The 18076-nt window shown below is 39.4% G+C and overlaps 1 protein-coding gene across 10 annotated transcripts in view; it reads left to right on the top strand.

The window, feature by feature from the left end:
* The window catches only part of MEGF10 (multiple EGF like domains 10), a 340065-nt gene that overhangs the window by 308119 nt on the left and 13870 nt on the right, over nt 1-18076 (top strand). For all 10 annotated transcript variants that reach the window (XM_037509425.2, XM_054694471.1, XM_054694465.1 and 7 more), the window contains 7 exons: nt 5111-5257; nt 6440-6574; nt 7072-7200; nt 8547-8675; nt 11745-11873; nt 14634-14762; nt 16987-17223. In XM_037509425.2, coding sequence (XP_037365322.1) covers nt 5111-5257; nt 6440-6574; nt 7072-7200; nt 8547-8675; nt 11745-11873; nt 14634-14762; nt 16987-17223 — 1035 coding nt within the window. The remainder of the gene's footprint in view (nt 1-5110; nt 5258-6439; nt 6575-7071; nt 7201-8546; nt 8676-11744; nt 11874-14633; nt 14763-16986; nt 17224-18076) is intronic.

Genomic DNA, 18076 nt, shown 5'->3' with positions numbered 1-18076 from the left:
TATAAACAATTAAGCACAATAAGGAGTTTGGGTCATATCTCTGAGAAGGGGAGTAATGACACACCAGATGAGTTAGTTACCACATTCATGCAATCACAAATGCCCAGTGAATGCTGATTTCACATTGAGGCCACTGGCATAATGCATCAGGCATTAAATGCATGAACATTTCTTTAGAGCTGCTTAGCTGAAGTTTATCACGATCATTCAGCCATTGCCTAGCAACTTGTAGAGGCTATCAAAGAGCCCTTTGTCCTCAGTCCTGGCAAAAACAGCCCCTCACAGATCTCCTTATCAGCCTTAGAACATTTATCAGGGAAAAAAATGCTTCCATTGAAGCAGAGGATTCCTGCAAAATTAAAGATATCCCCTTTGAGGAAGTTGTTTCCTGAAGTAACTCATATTAAAGCTTTGGTCTACTCTTTGATAAACATGCCAAAAGAATTTCCCCAAGATGTCTTGTAATTCTTCTATTGCTCGGTAATCTGGGACAGCATATTAAAAAAGCAGACCTAAACTCGTGAAAGCCTATTTCTGCAATATAAGCCAGACAGACATCTCCATCCCCATAGCTGAGAAGGATTACCATGGTAGGTGCATAAAATATATGTTGTGATTCCTGGTTTGAGGGCACTTCTTGTCACTTCATCAGGGAAATAAAAAATGGCAAGGTTGATCCATCCAGTTGGAAAATGGTCCCAAATATCATGTAGGAAAGAAGGCCTGTGCTTATTGATTTATTCAACAACTAATTTTTTTGACATCCTCCATGTACCTGATGCTGTAGAGGAAAATCAGGCACCGTCGTGTCCTCGTGGAGTTGCCTGGGTGTAGTATGGGTGACATATCTTCCATCTGTGTTCTTTCCTATTTCTCTCTGGAATTCATCTTACCCTGCATCCCAACTGCAAGTGATTTAGTTCAAGAACTTGCCATTTTGATCATTTTTTCCCAGGGTAATCCAAAACATCACTAACAGGTTTACTTTCTTCCAGCCTCTTCAAATCACCTCCCAGCCTCCTGCAAACAAATTTAATGATGCCCCTCTTCATTGTATATTTGATCCCTTTAACACCAGAAAGACGCTCACACTCCATAGCCTGAGCATCCTGGATCTTCTTTACATGTCTACTGCTTGGCTACCCAGATGCCTTTCCCACTCTTTTCAGTCCCAATTTCAGCTGCCTCCAATACTTCAAATTCCTGAAGGATCAATACCTCTTTGAGTCTCTGAGCCTTGCACTCATCATTCATTGGTCCAGAATCCCCCACCAACTTCTCAAGCTACCTCCTGTCCTGACCATGACCCCCAGACACAGTTTGATGTGTCTATTCTGGGGCCATTGTCACTCTGTTGTTCGAGGTTTTTCTTAGAGAACTTCTCACCCACCAGCCAGCAATTGATAGACCTTTGAACATTTATTTAGTTGCATTCTCTTTTCTGTCTTTAGCAAAGCAATAAATAAAAATATGTGTTATGGACTCTTGCAAAGTTGACAAATAGCAGAATGAGATCAATGAAAATAATTGAGGAATATCACACACATATACAAAAACATACAGCCCCTCACCCCCCGCCAAAAATGGTTAAGGCAAACTTAGTTGCACTGCCATATTGGCCTTGCATAAAGAAGCCATATAGCTAGTGTGATCAGAAGCCATATAGCTAGTGTGATCTTGAGGGGCATTTACCCAGACTCCCCCTCCATGAGTCTTACTGCTTGAAGTTACACAATTAGAGATTTATTGCTTAGACTCTTTTTTAAAAAGATTTACTTATTTATGCATACAAGAGCTGGGGTACAGGCCAGAAATGTGGGGGGTGAGAGGATTCACCAGAGACAGAGTGGGGAACAGAACAGGCAGACTGAGTGAAATACACTGCTGAGGGGGGAGCAGCAGGCGAGACAGGAGAGGTCTGCTACACCATGTGGATTCCTTCATGGCCAGCCGGGGATCAAACTTGTGCTGCAGAGGCTGCAGATTGCTTCATAGTGCATTGCCTTAACCCCTGCACCACCAGGGAGGCCCGCTTAGACTCAACATGAATATTCTCTTAAAATTGAAATATTCTCTAAGGAAAGTAACACGTCTGTAATAATAAATTTATCTTATTCTTTCCTGATCATAAGATAAAGGGGATGATAATAAGATCTTCTAATGATAATAAGAAGATACAGAGGTCTGAAGGAAAAGAGAAAAATGGGAGAAAATGGTTTAGCCGGAAGAAAAAAGAGCTTCACGCTTTTCCCTGGAATCTCCCTGACTGAGACATACTTTGTCTTCAAATGGATTAGACAGTAATATCTTCAAAATGACTCATTTTTATTGATGATAGAGAATATAAAAGAGGGCTCATTTTGTGGCAAGAGTTATAATAGAATTGTTATAATTTACTTCCCAAGAAAAGACATCTCTGCAATCTTAAAAGTTACTTAAAACTGAGTTTGTTCTGTTGAAACATGCTTATGTGATTGGAGACTAAGTTTGATGGATGATCTTTAGAATTCCTGTGAGTCTCTGGAAATGAAATGATAGGTAAATCATGTGAAACAAGCTTATGTTGCAATAGATTTCCTTGCTATGTCGTGGCCCTTGTTACTTCTATGAAAATTACCTGGACAAAATTGATTATGACTGATAGGTGTACTAACCAGCTGGGCAAACCTATTAGGAAACCCATATGAAATAAAAGATCACTTTATCCACATTTGCCAGTCTGGCCTGCGGTCATTTGCTGAACATACTCTCACCGACAGTGTGCTAAGTCATTCATACATCACGATAACCTGTAATGTTAAAAAGCAGTATATACTTTTTGGCCTAAAGTGTACGCCATCCATCTTAACTACATTTTATTAAGTGTAATGTGCAGTAGAGATTTGGCAAGTGGCTCATAAAAAAAAAAATCATCAAAAATGACTCCCACTCCACAAAAAGGTGTCAAAATCAGCATTAGATTCCAGTGTGATTTTCAGATCAACAAAATAATAACTCAACTTCTCTAAAGTCCTAAGTGGGATTTGCCTGAATGGCTTCAGGCCAAAATGACCAGTAGTGTCAGAATCTTTATGTAGCAGACTGTTTCCATTTTCATCACCCTTAATTTATAGAGAGAGTAAAACCTGTGGTAGATAAGCTTGTTGGTACTTCTTCCGAAACTACAAAACAATGTTCAGGATTGCAGCCTCCTTCCAAAGCAGTTCATTCCTTCTGCCTAATGCAGCTCTCCCTCAACTTACAATGGGTTACATCTTAATAAATCCATCATAAATTAAAATTATCATAATGTATTCAAACATACCCTACTTTGTGAACATCACAGCTAGCCTAACCTACCTTAAATGCGCTCACTTACATTAACCTACAGTTGGGCAAAATCATCTAAAACAAAGCATATTTTATAATAAAGTGCTGAATAACTCATTTCATTTATTGAATATTATACTGCAATTGAGAATGGAATGTCCCAATTCCTAATTCAAAGTATAATTTCTAATGACTGTGTTTCACTTTCACACCATCATAGAGTCAAAAAAGTCCTTAAGTCAAACCACTGTAGTGGAAACCATCTGTATAGGTGTGAGTAAAAACACCAGATAAGAATCTGGATGGTACATCACACTTGGAGATTTACAGAGTTTGCAATTCCATCTCTGTATTTCAAAAGTTATCGGAAAAAAAATCATAGATTTGTGAACTCATGAATAAGAAAATCATAATGGATCCAAATTCCCTGCTTAATACTATGTAGAACACTTAAACTCCAATCAGCTTTATAACAGAACTAATCTCCCTCCTTCAGCCAAGCAGCCAAGCTAAAATAATACCCTATTGTGGATTCAAGCTAGACACAATGAGGTCTGTGCGCTTTCATGCCTGTTTAGCAGCCTTTACCATGTGGGAGACTTTCAGAAGGAAAAAAACAGAACAGTCGAAAAGTGGAATTATGGTTTGGCAGAAACGACTGCATGCCAATTAGCAATGTTCACATTATAGTTTGGGGGTCCTTATATCTTAAAGTTCAGGCCATGGTAACTTTTCTCCTAATCAATTTATAATTAAACTGTAATACAAAACTCAGCCTTCTCAGCCTCTCCTCAGTGCTGGGTGGTGTTAATGTTCTGGAATCCTTGAGTGTGTGTGCTCTTGTTCTTATCATGTTTTCAGTTGGTCTGAGGCCAGCAGTTGCTAGTTCATTACTAATTATAATTCACTCTTATTGCTTCTCAATGCAAAGAGCATTTCTTTGAGATGTGAAGAATTCTGACTTAAAAGAAAGAGGCCCCTGTTGTATTTCACATACGAGTTTGCATAAGAAACTTCCACTTATCTCAAATGAAAACTGATTATATTTTTATTTTTTGCAATTTTGGGTTATTTTTATATTTCCCTTAAGTGTTTGTTCACACATGGCTGACTCTAAAGTTTCTCTTTTTCTAGAATGAGAGTTAAACACCTACGTATAATTTCATGACAATCAATAGCTTGGACCACGGCTATATATAGCATCCATTGTGATATTCTGCCTTCATTTATCTGTTTATCCATTCTGTCCTGCACAGTGTATCAATAAAATATCATTAGACTGTGTTTGTTTCCCTGCTCAGGAGGAAGATTTTGTTTTTGTAAAACAATTTAACTACTTTTTGGTTCACCTTATCTTTACACTTTGCTCATTTCTGTGTAAAATCAAAGAAAAGAAGGAGGTAGGAAATTGCTGAGGACTAAGGAATACATTTTTATTTTGATAAATTTTATTTTATTTTATTCTTAACACACGATAATTCTCCATTTTTTTGTCTTTGATTTCTTTCTGCCATGCTTTGTTGATAAATTTTAAATAAAGTCTTTGGGCTTTTCCTTTGCTTCCTCCTCCCAAAGGAGAAAAATCAGCATATGAAAGTATAACAAAGATATTTGTTCCTCCTTTTCCCTGGAATATTTTTTCCAGAAATATTTCTGCAATTATTTTAATGTTATGACATATGATCATATGTGATATGATGATGTATACGATAAGTGAATTTTACCCCTCATTCACCCCTGTTCACTGTTGTGATACTGTGACTTTAGCCCTTATCCCGCTTACCCCTGTGCATTGTTTCAGGTGTCCACTGTGACAGCGTGTGTGCTGAGGGACGCTGGGGTCCCAACTGCTCCTTGCCCTGCTACTGTAAAAATGGAGCTTCGTGCTCCCCTGATGATGGCATCTGTGAGTGTGCACCAGGGTTCCGCGGCACCACTTGTCAGAGAAGTAAGTGTTTTTCATTAGGTGGCAGTTTCCAATCTGCTCTTCTCAGGGCTGCTGGTACAGAATTATTTTCTGCCACAACCCTCAGTTTGTAGTGATATTCTGTCATAGTCCAGGCTGAGAGATGAGTTTCACTCTGTGTGTCACTCTGTCCTTTGCAGGACTGTCCTCAATAGCACTTCCCCAAGAGATTTATTCTTTCCACTCTTCAGGCCTCACCTAACAGATGGGGATTTTGCCATTTCTCCTCAGTAATGATTTCATTGCCTCATTGGCATCATTATCAAAATATGTTTTTTGATCCTGCCTTAAATCTTGCAAATGGTGTTCCAGAAATCCATTGACCTGTAAATATTTTATTCAGCAATTTTGGCTTTAGCCTTACCTCAATTACCAGAAGTCAACATTAGCCAGACCTTCAGGCAAATCATACCTCTTGCTAGTAGTCTTAAAGTTGGTGCTAAGGGGAAACAGAGCTGCAGAATTAAAAGTGGGGTGGTTGACATTAGTCAATAGAATATTTGAATTAGGAAATGATCTATGAGGTTTTACTCAATCTTTTAGTAAAGGTAATCAAGAAAAGAACATATGGCTAATTATAAAATACATCATTCTAATTTTTAAATTGCTTTTTTTTTTCATTAAGAGCTCTATGCAATCATTCTATATTTAAATCCAAATAATGTCTCAGGAAGAACCTAATTATATTGCACTTTACTTCTTCACTTTTTAATCACAATCATTTAGCAAGGCCACTTCGAGGAGGAACAGTGTTTTAACTCTGACTATAGATCTATTTCTTGCAGTAATGACTCCTAAAGAATAAAGGATCAACACATGGTTTGAGAGTATTTATTTGGGGCTTGTTAGCATTTGTGATTTTATTTACTTCATTTATTTCTTCAGTGAAAATTCTTCAAGCCTCTGTTCTATGCCAAACCTCAAGTTAATTGGGACCATAAATGAGAAAATTAAGAGAGCTAAAACATGTGCCTGCCCGCAAGCATATCAGAGTTTTCATTATTAAAGAGTGCCCTTGTTGCTTTCGTTGTTATTTTACACTTGGAAAATTCTCAGTATCATTAAAAAAATGTTTGTCACCCAGAACTTAAACTAGATTCCGATGTTGAATATGAGAGATAATTATCTCAGAAAGATAACTGTTCATTTCCATTCTATTTTCAGTCTGCTCGCCTGGTTTTTATGGACATCGCTGCAGCCAGACCTGTCCACAATGTGTGCACAGCAGCGGGCCCTGCCACCACATCACTGGCCTGTGTGACTGCTTGCCTGGCTTCACAGGTGCCCTCTGCAATGAAGGTAAGGGTCACCTGAATTTTTGGAGAGATACGTGATGATGAACAAGCCACATGGAACCTGTCCTCAGGCTTCTCAAAAGACAGATTTTCAGTTACCAGCCTTCCCGTATGCTGTGTTTACACTTCTCTAAACATGACTCTGAGCTTTGGGAAAACTGGCTTGTCACCCCCAGCAAAATCTCTTTATTCTCTGAGCTATGCTGCAATTCAGTTTTAATTGGAAACAGCCTCCCATGAAAAGTCAGTATAAGGAAGGATTTTGACTCCCTGAATGAGAAGTCAGGAAGTCAGATTTCTAGAAATGATGATGGCTACTGATTTGTGATGCCTTCCTGAGGGCTTCTGGTTTCATGTCTTTGTAAAAACAGGCCTATACAAGAGGAGAGGTGCTGGAGAGGAGAGACAGCTATCAAATGGGCAGCTATTTAAAATCATTTCTCGTCTAGTGTTCTGTGATATGAGATGCAATTGTGTTACTGACTTATAACTTATTCACAGTGTGTCCCAGTGGCAGATTTGGGAAAAATTGTGCAGGAATTTGTACCTGTACCAACAACGGAACTTGTAACCCCATTGACAGATCTTGTCAATGTTACCCTGGTTGGATCGGCAGTGACTGCTCTCAGCGTAAGTCTTTTTTTAGAACAAGATCAAATATTTTTACTTATTTATTTCAGATTCTTTAGGATTGAAGTATTAGAGTTTATGTAATCCAAAAATAATATGTGAACAATTGTAAGATAACTTATTTTAATTTTTAAACGGCTTTTCCCCACATTAAGAGCTCTATGCAAATCCAAATAATAAATCTGGATTTAAATTGAATTCCAAATAATGATTTAAAAGAACCTAAATAGGTGGCATTTTGCTTATTCACTTTTCAAGGATTCTTCATCCTTAAAATGGTAGTATTGTACTTAGAAAATTCATTCTCTGCTTCATGTGAGACATCGTGTCAGCTATTTATTATTCCTTTGCTCTTGGGCAAAAATGGCTCACACGATTATAAAAGAAAATTTTTTCATTTAAAAATTTATATCACATTGATTTGTCTTTATTAGGTTATACTCCCTACTTGGCAACCATATAGAAATTATAAGTGGTCCTGCTTTTAAGCAATTATGCTCTTGAAGCATTAGTATAAATAAAAAGTATTTCTTTTGGTAAATCAAATCATTTTACCCATAATCTTACATTATTTCCCAAATACCTTATCTAAAGTTCTGATTGCTCTTCAATGGGCAGTAACCTCTAATGATTTCATTTTATTATTTTCTGCTTCTTCCAATTAAGAATTTTTATAAGTGAACCAATTCTTATATACAACAAGCTTTAAAACAAACCGTCGTAACAATGCCAGAGCAGAGTCTAGGCTCTAGAGATTATAGACATGAATGTAAAGATCCCTTCTCTCTTGAGTCACATCACTTTGCCCATCAGATCTCTGCGCAAATGTCTTTTCAGAGAGATCTTCCATTGTGTTCCCTTTATCCTGTTATATATTTTATTTAAAAAAATTTTTTTCATAGTATTTATTGCCATCGGATTTTTGGTTGATAGTTTCATTGGTTGGTTGTTTGGTTGGTTGGTTTGCCTGCCTCCCCTGCTGAAATATAAGCTTACAGAGGATTGTATGGTCTTCATTTTGTCCCCTGCTTCTCCACTGCTCCTTTAACAGTGCTAGGCACATAGGTGCTGAACCGGCATTTGTCAAATAACTAAATCTGTAACTTTGAGGTGATTTTTGCTCAACTTGCATCAGTGTGAATGAATAATCAGTAAGGCTGCTTGGTAGTGTAGTTAGCATTGCCATTTGGATTTTAGTTGGGTTTGGAGAACTGTGCTTTCCTTGTCCTCATGCACACACCACTAACTTCTCACGAAAAAGAGACGAGAAGGGTGGTTGGAATTCTCTCTGCTCGGTGCTGCTCTCAGAGCTCTGACGGACCTCTCCATTCGTGTTGTGCTTTCAGCTTGTCCACCTGCCCACTGGGGCCCAAACTGCATCCACACGTGCAACTGCCACAATGGAGCCTTCTGCAGTGCCTATGACGGGGAATGTAAATGCACTCCTGGCTGGACAGGTCTCTACTGCACACAGAGTAAGCTACTGGCCTGCTGAGGCTCACCCAGGGGGGCAAACCCCAAGAAGAAACAACCTCATGTTTTTCACGCAGGAGATGAGCTCACTAAAGGTCCCTGACGTTAATGTTGCATCTGCCCAGAGACGTGTAGGAATCCAGGTGGCTAACAGCTTCCACACTCCAAGGTTTCTGTCTCTGCATGATGTCAGGACACTGAGGTGGAGCAATGCTCTATAGGTGGAGGTGCACTGTTCTTTCTCCTCTCTCCTTTCACCAGACCCTATTTATATGGATCAAATGCCCTCATTTATTTTAACAACACAAAGGTTAGGATAAGTAACAGCAATTAGAAAGGGAGTGAAGCTTCACAGTCTAACTTAGTATATGATCTTGGAGAACAGAATTCAGTGGTTCTCAAACTTTAGAGAATTTTGAAGTCACCTGGAGGGCTTGAAAAACTGCTGGACCCACTCCCGCAGTGTCTGATTTCATAGGACTGGGGCTAGGGTTTGAGAATTCACATTTCTGACAACTTTGTGCATGCTGATGCCAGTATAGGACTATGTTTTAAGAACTACTGTTTGTTTTCCTTTCTTCCCCCACAATATCCTAACAGCTTTTATTTCCATGAGGCTTTGAACATCATAGGATATAAATTGCAAAGTACTCCACAGCTCAGCACCATTGGAAAAAAGGATTGTTCTGTGCCCTCTTGCCTTTGACTGGATAGAGGAGATAAGACAGGAAAACATGTATTCTGGTTATCCTTATTAATAATATATACTTTTAAATCAAAGAAATGAGCTGAAGAAGAAAGATAGGGTCAGAAATTAGGTAATCGTGTTTCATACTAATTAGAAAATGTAATTAGGGAAAAGCCTGAACCAATCTTTTAGAATTTCTAGAAGGCAGTATATACCCTAAACTGTGGCAAGAAGGTGGAAATTGGCAAGGAAAGAGGTTTTTTTCTAACCATATTCTGCAGAGATTATACACAGGAAAACATCACAAAAAAGCGAGTCAAGTTTTTGGTGTCCAGGTGCATTAAAATTTATATTTACATTATAATGTAGTTTATTAAGTGTGAAATAACATTATTTCTTTTAAAAAATAGACATATTGCCAGAAACCTTCAAAGTGTAGTTTCACTTTTATACAAAAAAAAAAAAACCCAAAATTTGCAAAGCCCAATATAGCAAAGCATAATAAAACAAGGTATGCCTGTATATATAGGAGTTTCTAAACTCCTTAAATTCCAAAATTAGGGCCTCCCTGCTGGTGCAAGGGGTTAAGCACAGTACTGTGCAGCTAGCCGCAGCCTCTGCAGCATGAGTTCGATCCCCAGCCAACCAGGGAGCTACCCACATGGCGCAGCAGACCTCTCCTGTCTCTCCCACTGCTCCCCTCAGCAGTCTATTTCAGTCTGCCTGTTCTGTTCTCCACTCTGTCTCTGGTGAATCCTCACCCCCCGCATCTCTGGCCTGTACCCCAGTTCTTGTATGCATAAATAAATAAATCTTTAAAAAATCCAAAATTAGGGCCTGTTTTAAACAGGGGAACATTTTCAGTAGAAGTAGCATAATATATACAGTGGGAAGAAACACCTGGGAACTGGAACCAGACCTCCCTGCATTTGCATAGTGGCCCTGCCGCTGCCATTTGCAAGTGTGTGACTTAGGGCACTCAGGGCTCACTTCCCATCTAGAGGTCAAGAATATTCTCCCTGCATTTCCAGGCTACTGTAAAGAGTCAATGAGAGTATGTATGAAAAGAACCTGGCATAAATAAACATATGACAATGGTGGGTGTTTGGGGGCTGGTGTCTTTGTTAAGCCTCTGTTTATTGAAACTTGAGCATTCCTTAAAACCTCACTATAAAAAGGAAAAATAAAAGACACCTGTGATTCTGGGGAACAGTCCCCAACTATTGAAACTTTCATAATGCCAATGAGCCCTGAATACCCTTGTAGGGCAGCTGCTGGCCCAAGAAAACCAATAGAGCTTGTAAACATCTTTGGTCCAAGGATCCAGGCATCTGGGTCTTGAAAATTGTGCAGCAGTGAGAAGACTTGTTAATTTTTTTAATTTTTATTTATTTATTTAAATTTTATTTTTATGTTCCCCATAAAATTACAACCCCCTTATTTTGACCCCAACCCCTCCTTTCCCCGCCCCCCACCCCCCATAGAGTGTCTCTGGTTCATAGTTGTTTGTTGATTTTGACATTTTCTTTCTTATAGTTATTCTTTTTCCTGGTCACTTATTTAAGTTTTCTAGATTCCTGCTATGAGTGAGACAATCCAGTATTTTTTCTTTTTCTTTCTGGCTTATTTCGCTGAGCATGATCCCTTCCAGCTCCATCCATGTTGCTGCAAATTGCATGTGTTTATCTTTTTTGAATGCTGAGTAATATTCCATGGTGTATATGTACCACATCTTCTTGATCCAGTCATCTAGTTTTGGGCATTTGGGTTGTTTCCAAAGCTTAGCTATTGTAAGACTTGTTAATTTTTTTTTGTAAGACTTGCTAATTTTTGTAAGACTTGTTAATTTTTTTTTAAAGCACCTGTAAAGTGCAGGGTTTTTTGAAATTCAGCATTCTACCACACACCTTTGGTGAAGGAGATAATATTATCTTAGTAAGTAATGGATACAGAAGACTTTCTGTACTGAGTAAGAACATCAAGGTAATTTTAACATAACGCACTGTTTTCAATCCATGGAATCTGAATCCTGGATTCTAAGAGTTGAGGGAAAGAATGAAAGGAAGTACCTCATACTCTGAGGATTTGAAGGGATGCTTTGTTAGAAGACTTTAGTCTTGTTTCCAGGGCTACAGAGTTACTATTACAGTCATAGTTCAACTGGAAGGTATGCAACTGTTCTGCCTCCTGCTTATGAATCACAACCTCCTTGCAAGAAGCCTGTCTTGGGATCTGAGAAATCTTTGTGACTTGAGCTAAGCCATGTACTCTTGTCTTGGTCACTCTCTAACAGTCCTTCAAGTTTAAAGACAAATGTGTTGGAGACACGAGCTGTCTCTCCTCAGCAGCCTCTTGACTCCTGCTGTCCTTTCTCCTCACACAGGATGTCCTCTGGGGTTTTATGGGAAGGACTGTGCCTTGATATGCCAGTGCCAAAACGGAGCTGACTGTGACCACATCTCCGGACAGTGTACTTGCCGCACCGGGTTCATGGGGAAGCACTGTGAGCAGAGTAAGTATGAAGACACGCTATCTCTAGAACACTACATGTTCACCTAGAATCAATTTTCCTAGATACCTGAACACACGATGGCAGAACCCACAACTTTTAAGTTGTTTGAGTTGATGGCTAATCACTCGTCAGCTCTGTTGACTTTCCCTCCCAGAGACCTGGCTGCTTGGGGATACTTGCTGGCGGTTTTACCCTCGAAATTCTTCTGGGTAATTACTCAGAGCTCTGGGTGGAGGGGGCATGGCTATAAGGATGAAGACAGAATTCAAGTTTTCCATCTGTTCATCCTGGCTCATTCTTCCTCTTTCTTATTTTTGGAACAAGGTTTGCTCAGGGTTTTAAAGGAACCAGCCAAACTCTCTTCCTGGGCAGAGGCCTCCAGGGTCTCAGTGGTGGGGAGAGGGCTCCGAACCCAGGGCCTGCCCCACTGTAGGTGAGGAAACAAATCCACATAGACTTTCAACGGGCTACACTACAGAATATGTTTATACCGTTTCCACTAACAACTCCTATTTTAGTTTTACCAACTTTCAAGACAGCATATTGCTTTAAAACTTTGCTTTGTAAAAATTCCACTCTTGGAAAATGACCCATCCTGTTTTTCCATTTCTACCCTATTAGCTATAAGAAAAGGGCTATAAGAACATTAGTCCTAGACTGAGTATTTCAAATTGGTTCATTGTCCTTTTCCTCTACAACTTTTCAGTCAGTATTTAAGGTGAATAAGCAAGGTCTTAGAGCTCTATGAGGTACTCACTTCTTATTGTAAATGGCAAGAAAGTGTGCAGGACATTTCCCACTCACCAGAGGCTGCACTGTGGGGAAGGACGCATGGCTGGAAGAGCAGTGTGTCTTGGAAAGGTTGATCAGCCTCCAGTACACTAGTAATAAAGCATCACACTCCCTTCACGCACAGGCACCTTCACATCACCCCTGGACAGCCAGGTTGTCCCACTCTTGAAAGTTAAACATTAAAATATTTTTATATCCTCCTGTCTAACAAATATAACCAAGAGTGACAACCAGCTTGGACAGAGACAGCCCAATTTTAGATCTGCACTGCAAGTTCACTTAATCTTGAAACATATACCAAGTCACACATCTGCCCATTTGTACAGTGTCTCTTTGTGTAAATAATATGTGTGTAGGTGGGTAAAATGTCTAAAAAGTATGTGTGTATACATAGAAACCAGAATAGGCTGTAAGCTGTTTTTAGCTTAAATGTCAGCTAGTTATGGTCTTATTAAGTAATAGACTCATTCATTCATTTATTCATTCATTCATTTGCTTAATTTTATTTATTTTTTAAAGATTTATTAATTCATGCATACAAGAACTGGGGTACAGGCCAGAGGTACAGGGGGGTGAGAGGATTCACCAGAGTCAGAATGGGGAACAGAACAGGCGGATTGACTGAAATACACTGCTGAGGGGAACAGCAGGCAAGTCAGGAGAGGTCTGCTGTGCCATGATCAAACTCATGCTGCAGTGGCTGCCGTTAGCTTTATAGTGCTGACGCTTAACCTCTTGCACCACCAGGAGGACCCCTATTTGCTTAATTTTAAATTGAGGTAATATTGAGATACCCCCATCAGGTATTACCATCATAGTGTGCCTACCACCAATTCCCCCATATTCCACCATCATAGACCATTATGCTTCCTCCCCTCTGTGTTCTTACCCCTCCCCCAAATAAAAGTGCTTCCAACACTACTCTGAACATCAAATTTAAAGTGTCCCGATTATTGGAGAATTCTTCCAATGCTCCTTTGTAAACAGAAACTCTGGGTTTGACAGAGAATTCTAATAGTGGCACATCGCCCCCTGCTGCTCACTTTTCAAAAAACATCTGTATTTTTTCTTGATTTTAGGCTCAACATGCCTGAACTATTTAAAATTCATGCCCAACTTTTACTAAGATGACCTCATTAAAGTTCCACTATTTTCTCTCCACCTACAACCTGCAAATCTAAATTATGAACCGTTCTGTTGTAATTGAAGTTCTGATCTAGAAATTCCAAAACATGCTCCCCTCCCTTTTCTCCTATCCCTAGCTAATGCGGGTCAAAATGTCCCTGTGGAAGGATTTCTGGGCCAACAGTAAGATATACATGTTCTTTTATTTTTAAGATTTATTTATTCATGCATACAAGAACCAGGTACAGGCCAGATGTGTGGGAAGGTGAGAGGATTCACCAGAGACAGAGCAGGGAACAGGACAGGCAGACTGGCTGAAATACATTGCTGAGGTCTGCCGCGCCATGTGGATATCTCCCTGGCCAGAATCGAATCCATGCTGCAGAGGCTGTGGACAACTTCCCAGCACTGTGCTCAACCTCCTGCGCCACCAGGGAGGCCCAATATACATGTTCTTAAGGAAACATTTCTAGCTTGTACTTTTTGTTCTACTCCCTTCCCATTCCACAGTTCTGTCTGGTGGAGTCATCTCAAATTCCCCATCATCAGTTGTTTTAGGATCCCACAGGATAAACCTGTGGGTACTCCCTGACTGGGTACACCCATCAGGGAGGGTGTGCCAAAATCCAAAATCCAAAAGTGTCAGAAGCCATAATGAAGAGCTTAGTCTTCGAGCCTGTGATACCTGACCTCTGAGTCCCATCTTGGTTCAGGGAATGCTGGGTGGTACAAATCTGCCTGAACAGGACTAAACCCCTCCATATACAGCACATACTGAAAGAGACAACCTGGCCCCACATTTCCAAAACTGGAGAGCCCTATTGAACTCTCCTCTCCTCTCAGAGTGCCCTGCAGGTACATATGGCTATGGCTGTCGCCAGATATGTGACTGTCTGAACAACTCTACTTGTGACCACATCACTGGGACCTGTTATTGCAGCCCAGGATGGAAGGGGGCACGATGTGATCAAGGTAAGGGCCTAGTAAATAGAATTTCCTTGTGTTGTGTGACTGCCTACCTCTCAACATTATGTTCTCTGCCGTCATGACATATAATCCTCATCATGACTTTGCAAAGTGTAGCTGCTTATTTATTTAGTTGTCAGATGACTGCCTTATTGTTGCCATCTTACAGATGAAGAGGAAATTCAAGTTCAGAGAGGCTGAGTACTTTTCCCAAAGTCATATAGCTAATATGCAGAATATGTCTGGGCTTTGATGCCAAGCTTTTCTGGTTCCAAAATGCATGAGCTTTCCAATGTGACTACAACTTTATTGAGATAAAAAATAATGATTTATATGTATATAAATTTATATGATTTATATGTATAAATTATTATTCTTTATAAATCATTCTTTAAATATAATTATATGCTATAATTATACTGTTATATATTATGTACTATGCAGTCATGTGTAAACATATGTATATAATAAAATATACATAGCACATATATACAACACAAAGTATACAATTTGATAAAATCTGACATATGTTTATGACATGAAGTCATCACCACGATAAAGATAATAAATACATTCATCACCCCCAAAAGTTTACTGTTTGCCATTATTGCCCTTTAAGCCCCAGACCATCACTGTTCTACTTTCTGTCACTATAAATTAGTATGCATTTTTTAAATTTCAAATAAATGGAATCATACTGTACTCTTGTCTAATTTTGTTTGCTCACCATAATTATTTTGAGATTGAACCATGTTGTATATATCAGTTGTCCTGTTCTGTTTGTTGCTGCAGAGTAATCCATTGTGTGAATATATCACATTCATTTACCCATTCACCTGGTGATGGACATTTGGATTGTTTCCTGTTTGGGGTATTGAAGATAAAACTGCTATGAACCATAGCGTATCAAGTTTTTTATTAGGCATATGCTTTTATTTCTGTAGGGTCAATTCATAGGAGTAAATAATGGGGTCATAGAGAAGGGATATGTTTACCTTCTTAATAAGCTTGTGCCTGTGTTTTTTGCGCCACCAGTGGAGGCCCATTGTGCCTGTGGTTTTTAACTAAAGTGTGTGTCCACTTGGCCAAGTCTGATTCTGGGGTCACTGGAACATTTGAGAAAGTTCTTTTGGTGGTTCTGAAACATGGCCTCAGAGAGTACTACTGTATGCGATGCTTTTCATTGGTAAAAAGCATATGGACAAAGAGCTTTAGAAACTTTATAGTGTTCTAGGCGAGTTAAACTGTAGGCCACGTAGGCATTCTTATTTTCTTTTGTAACAAAACTTTTATTGCTCACAATTAATATTTGACTGTCATAACAATAGGATAAATTCCACAATCACGTCACTATTACAAATGCTTTGAAATGGCATGACACTCACAGTGTTCCACTTTTCAGGTCTAGCATTCAGAATCACAAAGTCATAGGGACATTTGAACTGAATTACCTTCTTTGAGGTCAGTTTCCTCATTTATAGATAGTGAAACTGTAGCCTAAGAGCTTAAGAGAAAGTTCAAATACCTGTATCAGGTTTGTTTTTTGTTTTGGGCTTTTTTTTTTTTTTTAATGCCAGGTTTCTTAACTCAATCCATATCTTTAGCTTTCTCACTGAAGGGAACATGAGGAAGAACTATATAAAGCTGAATTTTTAATTTAATGGGTATAGTTTTAGGATGATGTTATCAGGTATATAACAATATCTTCTGAGGTAAAACACCTGTTGAAATTAGTGTAGTGTAGATCTTGATCTTGGGCTAGATTTATAATGGGGTTATTTTTGCTTGAAAGGAAAATTATTATTAGAAATGCTAAAGATAGACATTAATTATGTTAGGCAGTTGAGATATTTAGGAGTTAGCCCTTGATGGGCTTAATAGTGGATAATAAATAGGTTACAACAAAAGTTAGGTAAATTATTACCCTCAATTAATTTCTCATCTAAGTGTTTAATCTGAAATATATCAGAAGCACCCAAACCCTGCTACCTCTGGATTCAGAAAATCGTATCTCTTTTTTGAGGTTTAGAACCGACTTTTTCTGGGTACAAACAAGTCAACATCTGAAAATGAGGATTTTTTTTCCCTTCCTGCTATTTCCAAAAGTTAACATTTCATGAACTGAAAATATCCAGGCATTAGCACAGTAGGAGATTCTTGTAAATAGAGATCAAACATTTATCCAGTACATTGTCATCCTTATTCACATCCCTTTTTCTCCTTTTTCTAGCTGGTGTAATAATAGTTGGAAATCTGAACAGCCTAAGCCGAACCAGTACGGCTCTGCCTGCTGATTCCTACCAGATCGGGGCCATTGCAGGCATCATCATTCTTGTCCTAGTTGTTCTCTTCCTCCTGGCGTTGTTCATTATTTATAGACACAAGCAGAAGGGAAAGGAATCAAGCATGCCAGCAGTTACCTATACCCCTGCTATGAGGGTCATGAATGCAGACTATGCCATTTCAGGTGAGACTAGAGTCGTTAGAGATATTTCACACCTTGAAAAGTAAGGTTTCCTGATTCTTTGAAACCAGGTATTTGCCTGTGCTGCTGCTGTTACTGTCAATTAGCCTTAAGAAAATGTTCTTTGAAAAAGTGTTTGTTTTTTTTTAAAGATTTATCTATTTATTTATACAAGCACTGGGTACAGTCAGAAGCGCGGGAGGGTGAGAGAATTCACCAGAGCCAGAGCAGGGAGCAGAGCAGGCAGAAGGACCGAAGTACACTGCTGAGGGGAGCAGCGGGCGGCAGGAGAGGTCTGCGCGCCATACGGGACCCTCCTCCGGTGGCCGGGGAGCAGCCAGGGATCGAACCAGCACTGCAAAGGCTGCGGGCAGCTTCGCAACCCAGCGCTCAACCACTGCACCACCGGGGAGGCCCTGAAAAAGTGTTTTTAAAGATGTTTTTCCTATGCTCACAGTAATAAAACTCATCACTGTTGGATTCTGTGAGGCTTTTAAAACTGCTTACATTGGGTAGTTGCTTTGGACTTCGTGGGTTTTAACCAGGAAGAAGCTTTGCTGGGCACCCAGTCCCAAGCCTTTGTCATACATGGGGGGCAGTGGAGAGGGGAGACAGTGGTGATCACTTTACCAAAGTTATGGAGCAGATGAGAGACCAGGACCTGGTCTCCTGTCTCTGCCCTTGGGTTCTTTCCATAGTGCCTTCCAGCAGTCCCTGAGCCCACATGAGTTATTAACTAAATAGCAACCAAAGATTATTAGAAACGGCTTTTTGGTCTTAACAAGAACAAAGGCAGTTTTTTTGGGTTTTTTTTGGGTTTTTTTTTTAATTTTTTATATATTTCTTACATCATTCT

The sequence above is a fragment of the Talpa occidentalis genome, unplaced genomic scaffold (genome assembly GCF_014898055.3).
Source record: "Talpa occidentalis isolate TD23 unplaced genomic scaffold, MPIMG_talOcc4v2.1 talOcc4.13, whole genome shotgun sequence".
NCBI classification, from domain to species: Eukaryota; Metazoa; Chordata; class Mammalia; order Eulipotyphla; family Talpidae; genus Talpa; species Talpa occidentalis.
This window is presented reverse-complemented; position numbering and strand designations above follow the sequence as displayed.